Raw genomic sequence first — 17200 nt, 5'->3', positions numbered from 1 at the left:
GGGATTCTTTGCATCCCAAGTCCCTTCTTTTTTATAATATAATGTCCCTGAATATAACCTTTGCATTATAAATGTCAATGAGTGGAACTGCTGTGCACTGTAAAATGTGTGAAACTAGAAACAGTGTAAAAGGGCGTATTCACGCCTCACTTCTTTTTTTTAACACCCAGTTTATTTTTGAAGTGAAAAGATTTCCTTATTTGTGCAGCCTATACACGGTGAACTTGGTACAGTTTGGTCAGAGAGCTGTGCAAAAGCTACACGTGCTTGGTTGTCTTTTCTGCAGGACACACAGGAGGGAGATCGTAACCATTTCGGCTTAAAATACACCCTACCACTTCACCCTCTCCAACATGAGTCGAGGGGTGGTATACAGATTTAGTTCTCTTTTAAATGTGAAAATGTGGTAAAGTTCAACACAACTTTTAGTACAGTAAAGTCTTTTATTTTTAGGACAATGGTGAGAACAGTAAGAAGCATCTCATGATGTAATGATTGATGTGCAGAAGTGAAAAGACAGAAGCAATTAAAGAGCTGAAGTAACACTACAGGTTTGGCACTTGTTTTGTTTTTTTAAAAAGATGATCATATATGCAGCTAATAATGAAAGAAAATATAAGAAAGGAACACCAAGCAAACGCTGCTAAATCATAATTACGAAAGGGAATAGAAAAGACCGAAGCAAGGAAAAAAAATCTCACACTAGCAGTTCAACACAAAACTCTTCCCTTCATTCATCCCTCAACATCAATAACAGGAAGTGATTTTAAACGGGGCATAAGCAGTGTGCTCTACAGGACTATTTGTACTCTCCGCACACTCCCACAGTCTTGCCGTCCCACTCTGACGTGGAGAGACACTTGACGAAGAAATGTCCCAGATCATGTTTAGAGATGGCTCTTCCCTTTAGCATGTTCTCTGTCACCACGTAATTCTCTGTCAGAGGAAGGTCACCTGGAAAGGAAGACAAGAGAATATATGAATGCTCTCCTGATTTACAGCAGAGACGTTGCACTCATTTTGCACTGGAAACACAAAACCACTAAGTAACAGCCAGATGAACAAACTCAAAAATCTTCCCTTCATTGAGTGTAAATGAGTAGAAGTCCATTCTGAAGATATTTACTTTTAACCATTGATTTAGTAAAGAGATTATGAGCAGTCTGAGATGTGTGTAGAAAATTAACTCTTTCCTTAACCGTCTCACTTCGGTGTAGTAGGGAAGGCCACGATTAAAGACACTTTTTGTAAAACCTGTCTGCAAAATTTAGTACAAGAATTCACCACAAGAGGGCAGCATTTAACAAGAACGTTTTGGTATAATTGTGCTGCCAACCTAGTATTATATTTTTATGCACGGACAGATGAGTTATAAGTTTTAATATAAAAACTTAAAATTATATGGAACTATACCAGAAACTGTTTTTCTGGACTTTCTTTTCAGCTTGGTTCGATTTTTTCCAGACTGAATAAATCTCTTGGCTTCCTCTTACTACTGACCTCCAATGTGAGGAGGCATGACAGCCACATAGTCCAGCCCTGATGTCTTCAGCACGGTGTACATCCTGTCGTGGTCCTCCGTCACAGGAACCAGACGTGGCGGCACTTTGGAGCGATCCCACAGAAGGAAGGCTGGGAAGAAAAGAGATGAGAAAAATGACTGATGCACTCAGTAATATGAGAAACATATCAAGTCAAATCTTTATCTGCTTTCCTTGACTTTCATCGTTTTTTTGAGAAGGACAAATGTCAAATATATGTACATATCAGAGATTGTTGCATCAAGCAAAGAAAAAAGCTTTAAAAGGTCTTTAATTCCTTCTAGGACATTTGTCTTTACACAAAAGAGCCAGATAGTACAGACTTCGATGAGCTCTTCTACTTCCTTTTTTTAAATCAGCGAGGCATACCTGACATGCAGCCGATCACTTTGCGGATTCCACGCGCCTTCATAGCTTCCACAATGTTCTTAGTGCCCTCAGACATCATGGTAGTTGGGCCTAATGAATACAAATTAGATCAGAGATATTACACACACAAAACTGCAGAACAGCACTTGATTGTTGTTTTGCTTCATTCCTACAGAAGCTCCACTGGGTAAAAGTAAATCCAATGTTTCAGAGAGCACCGTAACTATAAGATCAAACCCCCAGTATGTGCTTTAGGGAGTTAACTGAGCATTTAAAAGATCAACAACACTAAGTTGTTTTTTTGCAAGTTGTTTTAAAATTCAAAGGAAATGTCTTGTTGTTGGAGGGAAATTTGGATCTGTCTTTTATTTATAAGTCAGTGAAACATTGTTTTTCATTGTTCAGCTTGTCTGTTTGTTTGCAAGATTACTCAAATGTCGTAGATAGATTTGCATGTACATTGTTCCCTTTGGCCCAAATTAGAAGTGTTACAATATTTTGGCTTGATGCACATCTGCATCCAGGAATTTTTTAAAGGCTTCTTTACCATCTTGAAATAGGAAATAGTAAAAAATTGGGAAACACTGTCTTGATGTTCTGAAGAAAATATCAAGAGTATTCCAGAGCCAAACATCCCCCTGGAGCCAAGGACTCAGTTCATGCATGTTGTGGAGGAAATGTTCAGCCCTGGTGGGGAGAGACTTCTCCGGTTTTTATAGAGTTAGTAGTTTAATTTAATAAATTAAGGACTGTATATATTCAATAGGCTATGCATATGTTATTTAGTTTTATCCTATAATTCTCATTCATCTCTATACTGTGTCTTTTAGATTATGTCAAACCGACCCAATGTCACATTTTACATGTTATAAGAATGATATGGTGACCTCTAGTGAGTGTTTTACATTATTACATCACTGAAATATATAGTCTTTCTCCTGAAAGGTGAACATGCAAGTAAGGAAACTGAATTTTCAGATTCAGTGACTGCATGCAATTACAATTACTATAAATACATGAAACCACATAAACTTAAATCCATGCAGTTCCATTGGTATTAGTTTAAGCATTGAAATAAGTCCTCTTGAGTTCAGGTAGGCTGGCAATATGATTGCAAGACTGCATTTTGATTTAATGTCTTATTATATTTGCTTGTATGTGTGATTCTTCAGCCTTACTGAGGTCGTTCCTGGTGCCTAAGATGATAATAACAGCATCCTGGCCCTCCAACGTCTTCTTTACGTCCTCTTTCTTGAGCACATCTCCCACCACCACTCTGGATGCCTTGTGGTCATCAGGCAGCTTGGCGGGGTCACGCACCAGCACCGTCACATTGTATCCTAAAAAAAAAGAGAAAAAAAAACATGGAAACTAAACTAATCTTCGACCATAACCACCATCCTAATCATGAAAGACTTTCACTTACAGCATACTGTGCTTTTTGTTTTGTAATGAAGTCATTGGTTTCTGTGTATTTTGCAGCATCTTACAGTCATGGAAATGTGAAAGGAAAAGTGTTGCTTTTATCTAGTGGCTGCAATAAAGGAGCAGGGACTTGCCTTGGTGACACAATGACAACAGATCATCTCACCTGGGTGCCAACCAGCACGCTCAAGCTGTCACTTTCTCCTGTTTGGTTATTGAGCAGAAACTGCTATGAACAAACTGCTTCAGAAGCTGTTATTGCTTGTACTGTTTTTTTAATGTGTTCCTATGTAATTTTGTAGTTTTTAGCAGTATTCTAGTCTTCCCTGTAATTTTGACTTAATTTGTTTAATTAGTGCTATACAAATGCAGGTTGACTGGTGACTCTGTGACAGCTTCAGGAGAGATCCCACCCTTTACTGTGGGGGCGAGATAGCAAACAGCTTTTTACTATCAGCTCTCTGTGTCACAAACTGCTGTGACTCAGCAAAACGCTGCCTGTACCGTTAAACATGAGTTGACTTTTTTTTGCCATGGGTGAGCGAAAGGAAAGGAAATGGAAATGTTGCTAAATCGAATGAATCATATGACACAGTGTGTTTGTATAAGGGATTTTGTGTGAGGAGCAGTGGGTTATTGCAGCTATATTTCTTCAGGGGGTTGGGGTCACTAGAAAGTTACAGCAGAGAATGACATTCATCGGGGATTACAATTCAGGCCTTGAAATGTGTTCATTCAGTTCATTCAACCCTTTAAAAGAATTAACAAAACTTGACCAAATACATGTGATATAAATGTGGATAAAATTGAGTGCATGTCTAACCTTTCTTTTTTTAAATTTATGTCATAAATATTCATGTGAAACCTTTGATTTTAACAGGCTGAGGAACATTTCTACCACCTTTTTGTGAAACTGTTACTATTAAGATGTGGTTATTACGCAAGGGAATCCCGTGACCTCATGTTTATCACCCTATTGTGACCTCCACAGGTGGACGTGTTACTATGCTGTTACAGGCGCACGAGGACGCTCAGAAAACAATCTGATGCATCAAAGTTTGTTTTGCCTGTGCAGAAAACTCCAACTTTAACTACAACAGTAACAATGCATGAAAACCCTACTGAAACCCACCTGAGAGACCCCAGTGTGACTCCCGCAAAGTTACACCAATACATGATCTCTTCTATTTCGTCTGTAAGTTATTTTTATTATTCTTATTCCTCACCTGCAGCTACTGCTATCGGCAGGGTCGCCAGCCCGGTCATTCCCGTGGCTCCAAATATCGCGATGTTTTTAATGGAGTCCGACATCGTTCTTAATAAGCGGGATCCACGAGACAGCAACACCTGGTCAGCTGAAGTGTGTCCGGAGTAGAAGATACATTCACTTAAAAATACATCTGGCCTTTAACGAAACGCCTCTTTCGCCTGACAGGAAGGCACTTCCGCATCTTAGACTCCGCCCATAAGGAGAGTTAAAGGAGCCGTTCAGCTCCAGTGCATCACTCCAGGGCAGGAATCGCAACCACTACCATGAAAGAGATATTTTTAAAATGTTTTTAGTGAAAGATAAAGATTTACAAAATATATTTGAGTCTTAAAATGAAGGTGAGACAGTTCATTACGTATAAATTAGCCAATCAGAATCACTAATAGGTGTAAGTATAATTCAAATCTTTTCCCACCTGTGACTACTCTGCAGTGAGTGTGAGCTATAGTTGATATACCTAGTTTGATTTATTCCTACTAGGTTTAGAAACAATGAAAGTTAAAGCTGGTGGTGGCAGAGTTAAAAAGTTTAAGATTTCTGTTGGGGGTGACCAGAATGTATACAATTAGAAATGAGTATATCAGAATGACTGTTCAGATTGGAAACAAAGTTAGGACATGAGCAGAGGAGGGATAGTGGATATACTGGACATAGGATAGGACAGGTAGGAGGAAAAGAGGAAGACCTCAGAGGATGTGTATGGATGTAGTAAAGGAGGACATACAGAGGGTTGGTGTGTCAAGATGCAAGAGACTAAATGAGATGGAGGCAGATGATCTGCTATGCTTTTCGAATCAATTAAATTTTATTTATATAGCACCAAATCGCACTCAGTGCATCATGGGAATCACCCAGCAGCCTAGACTTATTGCAGCATAACTAAGGGAGGATTCGAGATCACCTGATACAGCCCTAACTAACTTTATATAAAAGGAAAGTTTGAAGCCTAATCTTGAAAGAAGAGACAGTGTCTGTCTCCTGAATCCAAACTGGGAGCTGGTTCCACAGACGAGGGGCCTGAAAGCTGAAGACTCTGCCTCCCATTCTACTTTTAAATATCCCAGGAACCACAAGTAAGCCCTAATACAGTACTATGGGGTCTTTAAAACAAGATGGAGCCTGATTATGTGGTGACACTTAAAAAGAGCAACTAAAAGAAGAAGAGGAACATGTTGTAGGTGTACTGCAGCTCTTTTAATTTTTTTATGTAGCCATCTTCACGCTTAAAAGACATGAAATAAAGTCCTTTTGTTGCTTATTTCATGTGAAAATGTCTTAAAGTTCTTTGAAAAAAGAGAATAAAAGTTAAAAGGGAGTTTAAAAAAGGAAACATCAACAGCTAACTTAGACTTTCTTCTTAAATTTGTATTAATTAAAATATTTACCAGTGTTTTCAGATAAGAATAAGAATATTGATCTCAAAGGCAAATTCGTATAGATGTACTATGTGCTGGTATTTTTAACTTTTGTGATATTTCTTTTTTGTTCTTCTTTAGCCTTTGAATCAGTTTGCTGAAACACGGCCTCTTGTGGTTATCTGTTAAAATTCGTCACCGTCAGCGTCTCTCTCTCTCCCTCCCTTTCTCTCTCTCTGCCATTGATGCTGATATTTCTCCTCAGCATCACCAGCGGAGAGGAGGAGGAGGAGGAGGAAGGAGAGGTTGTGTCAGGTGGAAACTGGGACCTCTATGGATATCACCATCACCCTCCACCGGCACTGAACCTCAGCATCTCCCGGCCGGCGGTCAGCGCTGCAAGCACGCAGCGCTCTTAACGTGCGCTAAGGCGCAGTTTTTGCACAGTGCACACCCCCCGCGGTGCTCCAGTAATTACCCGAACCAGCCGCTTCCTCGTGTAATAGGGACTAATCGAGGGAAAACCCTGCTGGAATAAAAGCGGAGCGTCAGTCTCCTCCATTGATAAACCGCTCTCCTCATCGATTCGAGCCAGCGACGTCTTGGTGGAGGAGGAGGAGGACGAAACCAAACCAAAAAACTGACACTGAGGCTAAAGGTAAGGCCGATAAAAAAGCAAAAAGATGCTTCCTTTTCACTTGGTTGTCGTCTCATTCCCCGTGTGAGAGCAAGGAGTCGAGATGCATGGGATTTTTTTCCTCCTTTTTTGCCGGGATGCCGGCCTGCATTTGGGTGCAGGGTACCGCAGTGATCCGGCAAAGGGACGGACCGTTTCGTGTCTTATTTTCACTTACATGTGTACGTGATGCACGCCTGGAAAGGTGCTTATGATGCCTGCTGGATCTGATTGTCTAATTTAAAAGGAGAAATAAGCTGAGAAGCAGAATAGCGGCCTAGTTTTTTTTTTTTTTTTGTGGGCTATGGTGCGTGATTGTATGTCTTAGCTTCTGTGTAACCTTTACTTTAAATTAGAGATCATTTATTTGGTTTCTAGCTACAGACTGCACACTGTACCCGTATGCACACTGCAGCAGAACTTCACAAGAATAAATATCGACAGTTATGCTCTATGCAGTATTTTAGTGGGAAGTTAAAATGTGCCTGTGGTCTCGTTATGTGACTTTACATTACTTTCGCTTTTCTGCACCTTTCTTCCCAAATCCTGGAGGGATTTTGCTGTCTTGGAAGGGGGGGTTGTAGATTGACTCAATTTATTCTCGTGCTTTAGTTTGACAAGGCCTGAAGCAGCATGCACTGCTTCAGCAACACAAGTAGGAGATGCACTGCAGCCTGTCTAATGTCTGTTTGATCACTGCTGCAATAAAAAGTGACTACAACCCCTGTTGTGCACGGAGACATGTCACGGGCCATTGTTTGTCCTTTCTGTCTTGATCTGAAGTTTGCATGCAGGTGGGAGTTAGTTGGCTATCTCTACTTTGTGACTGTGCTGGAACAGCATGAATAAAAGAAGAGGGAGGAAGTGAACAGAGGCATGCGGTTATCTGAATTCATTTAATCATTAATACCAAACCGCTAACGGTACTTACTGTAAGTTTTGTGACTTTTTTGGACCCATTTGAGCCCCTTACTCCAGTGTCTCTCAGTGGGTTTATGTTGCACACAGCACTGTGAACCTTTTCATACCACATGTGGTGCTCAGCAGGTTTCTATAACCTGAATCCATTGCATTTTGTGGTATTTCAGTTTGTCTTGTGTCACTCATGTTATAAGAAAGCTTAACAGTTTGAACCCAGCTAGATCCCATTTCAAAGTGAACAAAACATGTCGTGGTATGCAAGATTACTTCATGTATTTTAAATATTTAAAAACACTTTACCTTTAAAATCGCACAGTTTGTTCAAGTTTCTTCAGGGACTTGTTGGGGGATTGTTCCAGTCATCCAAGAGGACTTATCATGGTTCCTGTGTCTCTTCCCATAACCCTAGACTTCAGACTTCAGGGCTGGGATCAGCGACTGGGGGCACAACTTGTTCTTTTTGTGCTTGGCTGCATGTTTTGGGGACTTTGTTTGCTGCAGAGCGAGCTTGCTTCCCTGTTGATATTGCACAATGGAATCGTATCTAAAATCTTTGCACAGTAGTGTGAATATATATTTTATACATTTATGGTGTTTCTCAGCTAAAAAGAATTGCTGTTCTTGTTGTCCCCATCTTCTCTGGATGATCAACAGCCCCTTTAGGACACTGAAGCTCTCTGTTGTTTATCAGACCACAAGGTCACTGTTTTAAGAGGTGTGTTCTTGCCAACTCAGAATTTGGGTGTGGTTGCTGCCCCTGCTTACAGATGCGGGTTCACTGTGCTGAGGTGAAGTGACTCAAAGTGACTCAGTGCAGTGTGTAAAGTGCGTACTGTGTGACGTCACAGTGAAGGATCTTGTGTGTGCGTGTGTGTGTGTGTGTGTGTGTGAGTGAGTGTGAAGGAGAGAAAGAGAGACAGCATCACTCCCTCAAAGAATGATCCAGATTCCATATATTTTGTCAGGTAATATCAGTGTGGATAAAGTTTGGGATTAAACCTGAGGTCATGTTTGGGTCAGAATGACAGAAACTTAAAGTTAGATTGGGTAAATGTTGGGTTCATTGTTAAATGTTATTGTAAGAACTGCAGAACATTATTGCTACACATTTGAGTTTGTACACAGATCAATAACAGAAACCCGACTGCAGCAAACGAATGAAAATTGTATAGAAAATATGAAATTACAGGGGGAAATAAGACTGAGTGTCAGCGCTCTGTCATCTGCAACCGTGCACTCACTGGCTGTTTTCCAGCAGAAAAATGTCCAAATGTAGCTGTAGCCATAAACTTTAAATTAACATTTACAAGCTATTGCATTGACTCTATAACTGCTATGTACCTGTTATAGTCACGAGGCAGCAAACATCTTTCCCATTTGAAACAACACATGAATGCTCTGAAAGCTCACATGTCCCAGTTTTCCACCAGCACTTCAACACTCAGAGAGCATAAAAGATGGACGTAGCTTCCGGGTCTGAAAAGCGAAGCCAAATGTGAAAGTTCCTGCGTTCCTCTTGATTCCTGTGGCTGCAAAAGACTTCCAGGTTTACAGAAAAAGGAAAACGAAGAAAAAATCTTCCCTTAAACTTGACCTCTGTAAACATTTTTGCCATAGGGTTATGGGCTCAGTTGCTCATTTCAGGTTATAATAAGTAAAAGACGAGGTCCATTTTGTCAATTTTGGCTATTCTAGGTTTCAGAAAGGAGCATCACGATTCACCCTTTGCACATCAAAACACCAACAAATGCTCAAGTCGTAGCTTTCGACTTCACTAATGAATGGGTGGCATCGTCTTTTAAATACAGTCTATGCATAAAGCAAGTAAACTGAGTTAGATCAATAGTAAAAACAAGAACATACAAACAGAAACGTAAGACAATGACTCAACAATTCTACCAACGTGGAGACAAGGGACAAGAAATTCTTAATCTTTAAAGCACAGGTGAGTGCTATTATTTAATTTCAGGGTTATTGTAATAGTATTAAAACAAGAAGGTCATACAAACAGAAACGTTTGGACTTCTTTAAGACAATGACTCAACAATTCTACCAATGGCCGAGAGTCCCAGATTTAAACGTGGGAGACAAGGGACAAGAAATTCTGGTGATCTTTAATCAGCACAGGTGAGTGCTATCTGATTTAATTTCAGGTTATTGTAATGGTATTGATTAACCGCTTTCACACCTGGTGTTTACAATCAGGGGTCCTTTGTCCCTCCTTGGGGGATTTGGGTTTAAATCTAATCTGAGCTTAAACTGAGCCATCATTGATGACCTAAGCTCCTGTAAGTCAGACTGAATTAACCTGAGCTTAAACGAGCCATCATTGATGACCTAAGCTCCTGTACAGACTGAATTAGTGCGATTTAGCTACTACAATTGGTAGAATTGAGTTCACCCTGTTCACACATCAACATGTTCACATGTTGCCTCCTGTTGATTTGATGGCTGTGATCACACAGAAAATTGATTTTATTGGCAGTGTTTGATAGGATGTTCTTTCATACTGATAAAGTAATGTTTGTAAAACTGTAAAACAGAACATATGCACTGATATGAGACAGTCACGTCTTGTAATATCTTTAACTTTGGCGTTTTTTGACAAAGTTATGTTTTAATGGAGAATAATGTGGCGTCTTGAACTTTTCTCAAACCCTCCAAAGTCTGACACTTAATCACTTAATCAGTCTTTAGTAACCAAGCATTCTCCTCACAGTTGTCAATAGGCAGATGGGATATCAGCGAGCTAGCAGAGGCTGTGATTAATGTCCCCAAATGATGTGTATGTGACGATATTGATGAAGACTAAAGAAAAGGGGGAGGGGGTGCACTGAGGGTCTGGTCCAGATTAAGCCTTAGAGACACAGAGCTGCTGCCGCTGACTGATTAACACTGGCAGCTGTCTCTCTTTCTTACTCGACTCATCTTTCTGGTGATATGCCCCTATATCTGTCTCAGATCAGTTTCTGTATTTTCCCAGTGTCTTTCTATTTCACTTCTCTGTTTCCATATTTTCCTTCCTTTATCTCTCTAACATCTATATTCCACAATATCACACTTTATTTTCATCTTTCTAGTTTATTGTCTTCTCACCTCGTCTGGTTATATATTTGTCTCTCCCTCATTCTCTCTATCTCTAAATTTAACTTCTTTATCAAAAGAGATGGACAGTCCTGCATCCGTGAGGTACTTTAGGCTATTCTTGGATCACTGGTGGAGTAATATGAAGAGAAGAAATTGCTGACCTGAGAATTCATCATTGCACGGGAGTCGTATTGATCCATACGCACGATCTGAGGTAGAAATGGGGCGTGAATATGAATTAGTATGAAGTTTATGAAGTTTCTGTCATCCACTGCAAAGAGAAAAGTACCGACAGGCTCTGTGGAAAATGTACCCATGTAAATTAATATTGCAGTTTTGATTTGTTCCACTATTTATGTGTGTTTAAGTGCCTGATATAACTTAATCCCCCCCCTTCCAAAACTGTTAAAGTCACAATGAGCCACATATTTGCAGTAGATGAACAAGAACACGATAGACATTTCTATTTTTATCAACATCAGAATGGAGGAGAACTTCATGAGCTATCATCCTATTTTATACGATCAGAGGAGTCACAGGCAGCTAGCTGGGTTAAAATAGCTTTGTTAAACTGCATTGTGGGTACATATGATATAACTGGTTTGTGCCCCTGTTACACATGCATTGGGAAAGATGGGGAAAAAAGATAGTAAAAAAGTATAATGGTATAAAAGAGAACCAGTTAAACTACAGTGGTGGGCAGTAGAGGCTATAGCCATCCCTTATTTCTTTATGTCTTCCAAGGAAAATGGGAAATAAGTTGTCAGCTTTCTTGTCAGTTTTTTATGTAGTCTTTAGAAATAGTTCTCCTGGCTTCTGGAAGGACAATCTAGGCTCTTCTTTGGATGTTGGCTGCCTTTTGTTCTGTTTTCTGACAAGGTGATCTCACACTGCTTCAGTAATGTTAAAGTCGGGACTCTGGGAGGGAAAGATCGGTGCCTCCACCGTGTTTTACAGATGGCTGTAAAGTTACACTCAAGACTCAACTAAGTGGTAAAGTTTAAAAAGTACAATGACATTTAAACTCTTGTCCTGGTTTTGGGATACGTGACTGAAACTGGAACTAGACTTAATTAAACTTATATATAATTTACAGACTAGTAATGATGGGATAAAAATTCGACCCAGAGAAGCTCATGGGATCCATCAGCTCTTTTTTCAGCTCCACAGTCACACAGTTTATATTAGCACTCGTTCACTTTACCATCAGTCTGTGGTCACTGCATGCTGTACATTACCATTGATGACTGAACAGCTTGAATGCAGCATTTCAGGGTTAAGTGTCTGTGAAGGTTCTCAGTCATCCAGGTCATCGTAGTCTAAGGAGCTTGGAAAGAAAAGCGTCTGGACTTCTTTGAGTTGCTTGAAAACGTTTCACCTCTCATCCGAGAAGCTTCTTCAGTTCTAGGGTCAAATGGTGGAGAGTCCCAGATTTAAACCCAGTGGGAGTATCCCCCCAAAGAGGGACAAAGGACCCCCGATGATCCTCTACCTAATCACATGAGCCAAGGTGTGAAAGTGGGTGTGGGTCCCAATCAGCCAGGGTTTCGGGTGAGCTCATTGTGAAACCTGGCCCCACCCTATCATGTGATTTCCTGAGGTCAGATGGCCCAGGATGTGAGTGGGCGTTAAGGCGTCTGGGAAGGGATCTCAAAACTGGATTATAGATGGCAGACAGTTGAGGCGGTGGTTTACGACACCAACTGTCTGCCATCTATAAACGCTTTTCTTTCCAAGCTCCTTAGACTTCAGGGTTAAGTGTTTTTTCAAGGACACCAGATGGTTAGCATTTAGACTATGATCATTCTTTAGTTAGTTTAGAGGCATCAGTGTCAGATACTAATTGCCAAAATACAAGTTGTGAAAGCCAGACAAAGAGGATGAGAGGTTAGGACGCAGGGAGCGGTGGGAATAGAGAGAGGACAGTTGCAAAAGTGTGAAGGATAATAAAAGGAGAGAGCAGGGAGGCGGGGCGAGGGGGGGGGGGGGGGTTACATTACGCTGCTGGTGAAACTGTGATTTATTGTGGTGGCTTACTTCAACAGCATAGCTAGCGAGAGAAGGCCATAATAACGCTGAGTGGTTTAGAGGAGAAGATGTAACGACTGACATTTCTGCACTCTCACACACGGATGTAGACGTGTGGTAGTATTTACACTATTAGATGATCCCTGAATAACAAAGCAACAGGAAACTTATAAGTGATAACTGTGACCAATAATACATTGTTTGAAGTAAACTTCAAGCAACTTCTTTTTTTGTGTGTACATAAAAATTGTGCTAAAAAGAAAGTAAGTCCTATTTTGAATCCTATTTCAATTCCAAGGTTTTACATATCTGGCCTGAAACAGTGTGTGACAAACTAAGTCAACTTTGCAAGATTATTTTTATTTGTATGTATTTGTATGTATATGTAAAACCCTAGAACATAAAACAGTTTTTTTTTACTATGGCCATATATTGTTACAATAATGGAAGTTCATAATAAACTTGAACAAATTTTCAAGTAGTTCCTGTAAGCCAAAAACTCAGGTTCCAACATTTGTAAAAAATAAATAAATAAATAAATAAAAAATCTTGTCTCTAATAGGGTCAATGAGCGCAGATATTCCAAATATGGTCATCTCACGCACATGAGTCTGGCTGTGGACACAGAAGCCCCTCCCACCTGCTTTTTAAGCCAGTCAGAAGAAAGTCATCTTAAAGGGAGGGGAGCTAAAACTGCATGTTTCAGACAGCGGTGGATGCACCGAGGCTTAGTGCAAGAAATCTGTGAACCACACAGTGCTACTTTAAGAGAAAAAAGATGGAGCTGAAAGTGAGCAGAATAAATCCATTTAGAGTTTTTTTTTGTCAAAAAGAATGCAGTTTCAAATGTGTGTCAAATGTGTAGATATTCAGCTTATGTTTTTGTTTTAAATCGGATAATATGCCTGTGCGTTTAATCAGATTTTAAGCTTCAGTTACAGTTTTGGCTTCCAGTGATTATCAAAACAAAATCTCTGAGATTATATGATTATTGTGCTTGGTTCTAACTTTGCTTTTGGTACTCTCTAAATTTACTGACTACCAGGCTGTGGAGGGTTTAATTACAAATCTTTCTTTCTTATTTTTGAATGAAAGTTCAAGAAAATTTACTCCCAAGAAATGAACTCTATGAGCAGTTGTATTAAAAGATCATAATCTCAATATTGACCAAATTAATTGTGGTTTCATTTCTGCTGTACTCAAACAGCTCTAATGGATAGCTGTGGATTCTAGGCTATTGATTAAGCAAAAAAAAATCAACTGAAATGTGACAGGCTTGTCTTAAAATAACCGATTAAGGGTTAATGTTCAAAAGCTTGTTTAAATGTAGAGGAAAAACTGAGACAGAATCTCTCACAGCCATGTCAATAAGACTGACAGATACAAGTCTGCATGATAAAACCTCAAAGTAAAGAGAACAGCTGAAAGAGTCACGACTGAGCTGAAACGCAGTCACACAAACATACTCAAACCACCTGGGGAGAAACAGAGATGGCCACCCTGGATGTAGAACATTTCCTTTTAGATGCTGTCCTATAAACCACAGTGATATAGGGTTCAGGTCCACCTGGAGAAAAACAGAAAAGCTTCATATGATCTAGATTCTCTCCTAAAAGTGAGAGATGAGAAGATATCTCTGGGCAAAGTTCCCATTTTTGCTGTCCTGTCTTTGCTCATTTCATTTATTTCAGTATTATCATCACAGGTTGCCAAGTTCAAGGTGACTTACTGAGATAATTTAGTTTACTGTGAAACAGGCAGGTCTTGACATTGGAAAGAAATAATATATTTTAATATAAAAATATTTTTTATTCTTTCAAAATAAAATAGGACATGTCACTCTGTAACAAATTATTTAAGCAGTAAAAACTTACCAAACATGAGTGTATAAATTCTTGCATATTATCAGGTTCAATACGTAATTATGTTTGATTTTATTTGTGCGGTTTTCCACTGCATCTACTGGGGTAACAATATATGGAAGATGTCAAAGAGATCATACAACACACGGGCACAGATGTAATTCATGCTCTTTCTTCCAACACCATGGAGAGTTCAGAGAGGACGCTGCTGTTTAAAGGTTTGATCTCTTGGTGTTGGCACAGCTGCCCCCTACGAACTCTGTAACTCCGAGAGTTCAACATAAACGTCAGAGCAAGATCCCCGTTCTGAATCTGTGTTTTTGCTTTTATTTTTCAAAACTTTCTGGTCCAAGTTTGTTGTTTTTAACAGTTTTTTTAAACTACTGTAATTATATTTGCTGAATTACCAGTGCGGTCAGATTATTAGATGTCTGCATATGCGCTGAATGCAGTGTGAAACACCATGGTGGACTCGCTTCTGTCGTCGCCTTCACAGAATAAAACATTTGGAGGTGTTTTGTATTTATGTGGCTGAATGAAAGATCATCAGCAGCATTACTCAGCACTTTCATTTTGAAGCTCACCAGCCCTGATCAGTATCAACTGTTCAGGATCCACCGGGTCCATCTGACTGTTCTTCTAAGCTCCACCCCCTGCACCTGCTGTGACATGACTGTGCGTAATTATGATGGACTTGTGACATGCTCACTTCATCAGGCAACATTTGCACTTGACCTGATTTGATTTTCATTATTTTCAGAACTATTTTAAAGCTGTAGTAGTTTAAATGAGTCTTCTGTTTGTCCAGTGGCATCTGATGTTATCACGACACTCCTGGTAGTAAAAGTGTTCTTAATGTAGGGGTTAGTAAAACCATTAAACCATAACATATTCTGAGTTGTATCATAGTCAAAGAAGCACAAAAAGCAGCTTTAAAAAATGGTGACAAAAATATTTGATATGCAGTGATGTAGAGAGATGTCGATGGAGTCTACATCAATAGTTGATGAAGATCTGCAAACAGCATCTGATTTGAGCGCGAAAATCTATTACAGCAGAAAAACAACAGATGTCAGAAGTAATAATAAAGCTGTTTTCTTTGTCTCTCCTGCTTGTGAGCTTGTTCTGCTTTTTGATTTTATACTTCATACAGACAAAGAAAGGGGGTGGTGATCCTTCTAGCTTACTGCCCACAGTGGTATTTTTCCCCGAGGTTGGACAAGGAAAAGGAAACGAATGTACAATGAGCGAAACCAGTGGTGTTACTATACATGAAGCTCTGCTACTCTGTGACAGTCAGTCATTAATTAAATCATTGTTTTTTCTTGGTGAACTAAAATGTGCTATAGATAGAGATTTTTACTGAAAATAATTGATTTCAACATATATTATGAACGCTTTCAGTGTGTTCTTAGTCTATAAAGTGGAACCATTCACATGTCAATATTCAAAAAGGTCAACAAAACATATTAAACTGCTTCACATTTGCATTGTTTGTTAAACAACAACTACAGAAAAACTTACAGAAATGTCATGTCAATTTAAATTAACTATTTAATCATAAATTTATGATTCATGTCTAAGTCTAAACTGAAGTTATTATGTTTTTTGTTTAGTTTTTTGCATTAAAATCCATCAATCCAGCCGTTTTCTTAACTGCTTATCTAATTCATGGTCAGAGGGCGACTGGAGCCTATCACAGCTGTTGCTGTATGACAGGCGGGGTACACCCTGGACGTGTCGCCAGTCCATCACAGGGCTAACATAAAGAGACAGATAACCATTCATGCTCACATTCATACCTACAGACAGCACAGAATCAGGTCACGTTATCATACATGATTCTCATTCAAGCGAAGCACAGGATTGCTGCCTGTGGACAAGTAGTAACACGTGTATGTTTGCATGTACACACACTCCACAATAGGCACCTCAGCTTTTTGGGGGGGTTAAAATCCACCGTTCAAGAACTTGTAAAACCTAATGCTGAGCAAATATATTTCCATATTTTTCCTGGTTCTTCAACAAAGACACATCACACAATATCTTAAGATCTCGTTGGCATTAACTGTTTTTCCAGAACGATGTTAGAGAATTTTGAAATTATTATTATTATTATTATGAATATTGTTGCCAATATTAGAATGAATTTAGTGTTACACAAGTATGAATGCAGATGAAAGTTTGTGGTCACTTGTTTTTTAACTTCAGCTGAGGTTTCCTGCAGGCTGTGTTCAGTGTGTCGAAACAGAGCATAAAACAGATAGCCAGCAGTGTGTGTGTGTGTGTGAGACTGCCTACAGCTGACTGATTCCTGAACAGCTGAGTCTGATTATTAGAATAAAGGTGATAACACACACACACATCAGAGCAGCCTTGTGTTTGATTTGATTGATTTTAGGACACCAGGTGGTTGAGGTTCGGCTAAGAACAAGGCAAGGAGAATAGAGGGCACGCTTGCGCAGTCACGTATTTTGGCTGCAGTTTGACTGATGCGGACTTTTGTTGTGATTCAGCTTTTGTGTCTCCTCTGTAATCCAATCACCGGCTTTAATGCGTATTTCAGTTTGTTTTATCGCCTTACAAAAATATACAGTTACAGGGTTTTTCCTGCAGTCGTCATCCACTAAACAGGTTTTCAACTTCCACCACAGGTAAACTAGCAT

At 39.5% G+C, this 17200-nt stretch overlaps 2 protein-coding genes across 2 annotated transcripts in view; one reads left to right on the top strand and one right to left on the bottom strand.

The window, feature by feature from the left end:
* Window positions 1-423: 423 nt before the first annotated feature.
* blvrb (biliverdin reductase B) lies at window positions 424-4767 on the bottom strand. Its single transcript, XM_031739936.2, has 5 exons — window positions 4562-4767; window positions 3089-3250; window positions 1911-2000; window positions 1501-1632; window positions 424-954 (listed from the first exon to the last, which is right to left on the bottom strand). Exons 1-5 carry the CDS (start codon window positions 4644-4646, stop codon window positions 800-802), a joined length of 624 nt encoding a protein of 207 aa, XP_031595796.1. The 5' UTR covers window positions 4647-4767; the 3' UTR covers window positions 424-799.
* A 1796-nt stretch (window positions 4768-6563) lies between these two features.
* LOC116320337 (spectrin beta chain, non-erythrocytic 4) overlaps window positions 6564-17200 on the top strand; it is an 88975-nt gene continuing 78338 nt past the window's right edge. Inside the window, exon 1 of the mRNA XM_039598268.1 lies at window positions 6564-6618. The gene's annotated coding sequence lies outside the window, so the exon portion shown is untranslated. The remainder of the gene's footprint in view (window positions 6619-17200) is intronic.

This window comes from Oreochromis aureus, linkage group 14 (genome assembly GCF_013358895.1).
Source record: "Oreochromis aureus strain Israel breed Guangdong linkage group 14, ZZ_aureus, whole genome shotgun sequence".
NCBI classification, from domain to species: domain Eukaryota; kingdom Metazoa; phylum Chordata; class Actinopteri; order Cichliformes; family Cichlidae; genus Oreochromis; species Oreochromis aureus.
Note: the sequence above shows the minus strand (reverse complement) of the source record. Positions and strands in the feature narration are given on the sequence as shown.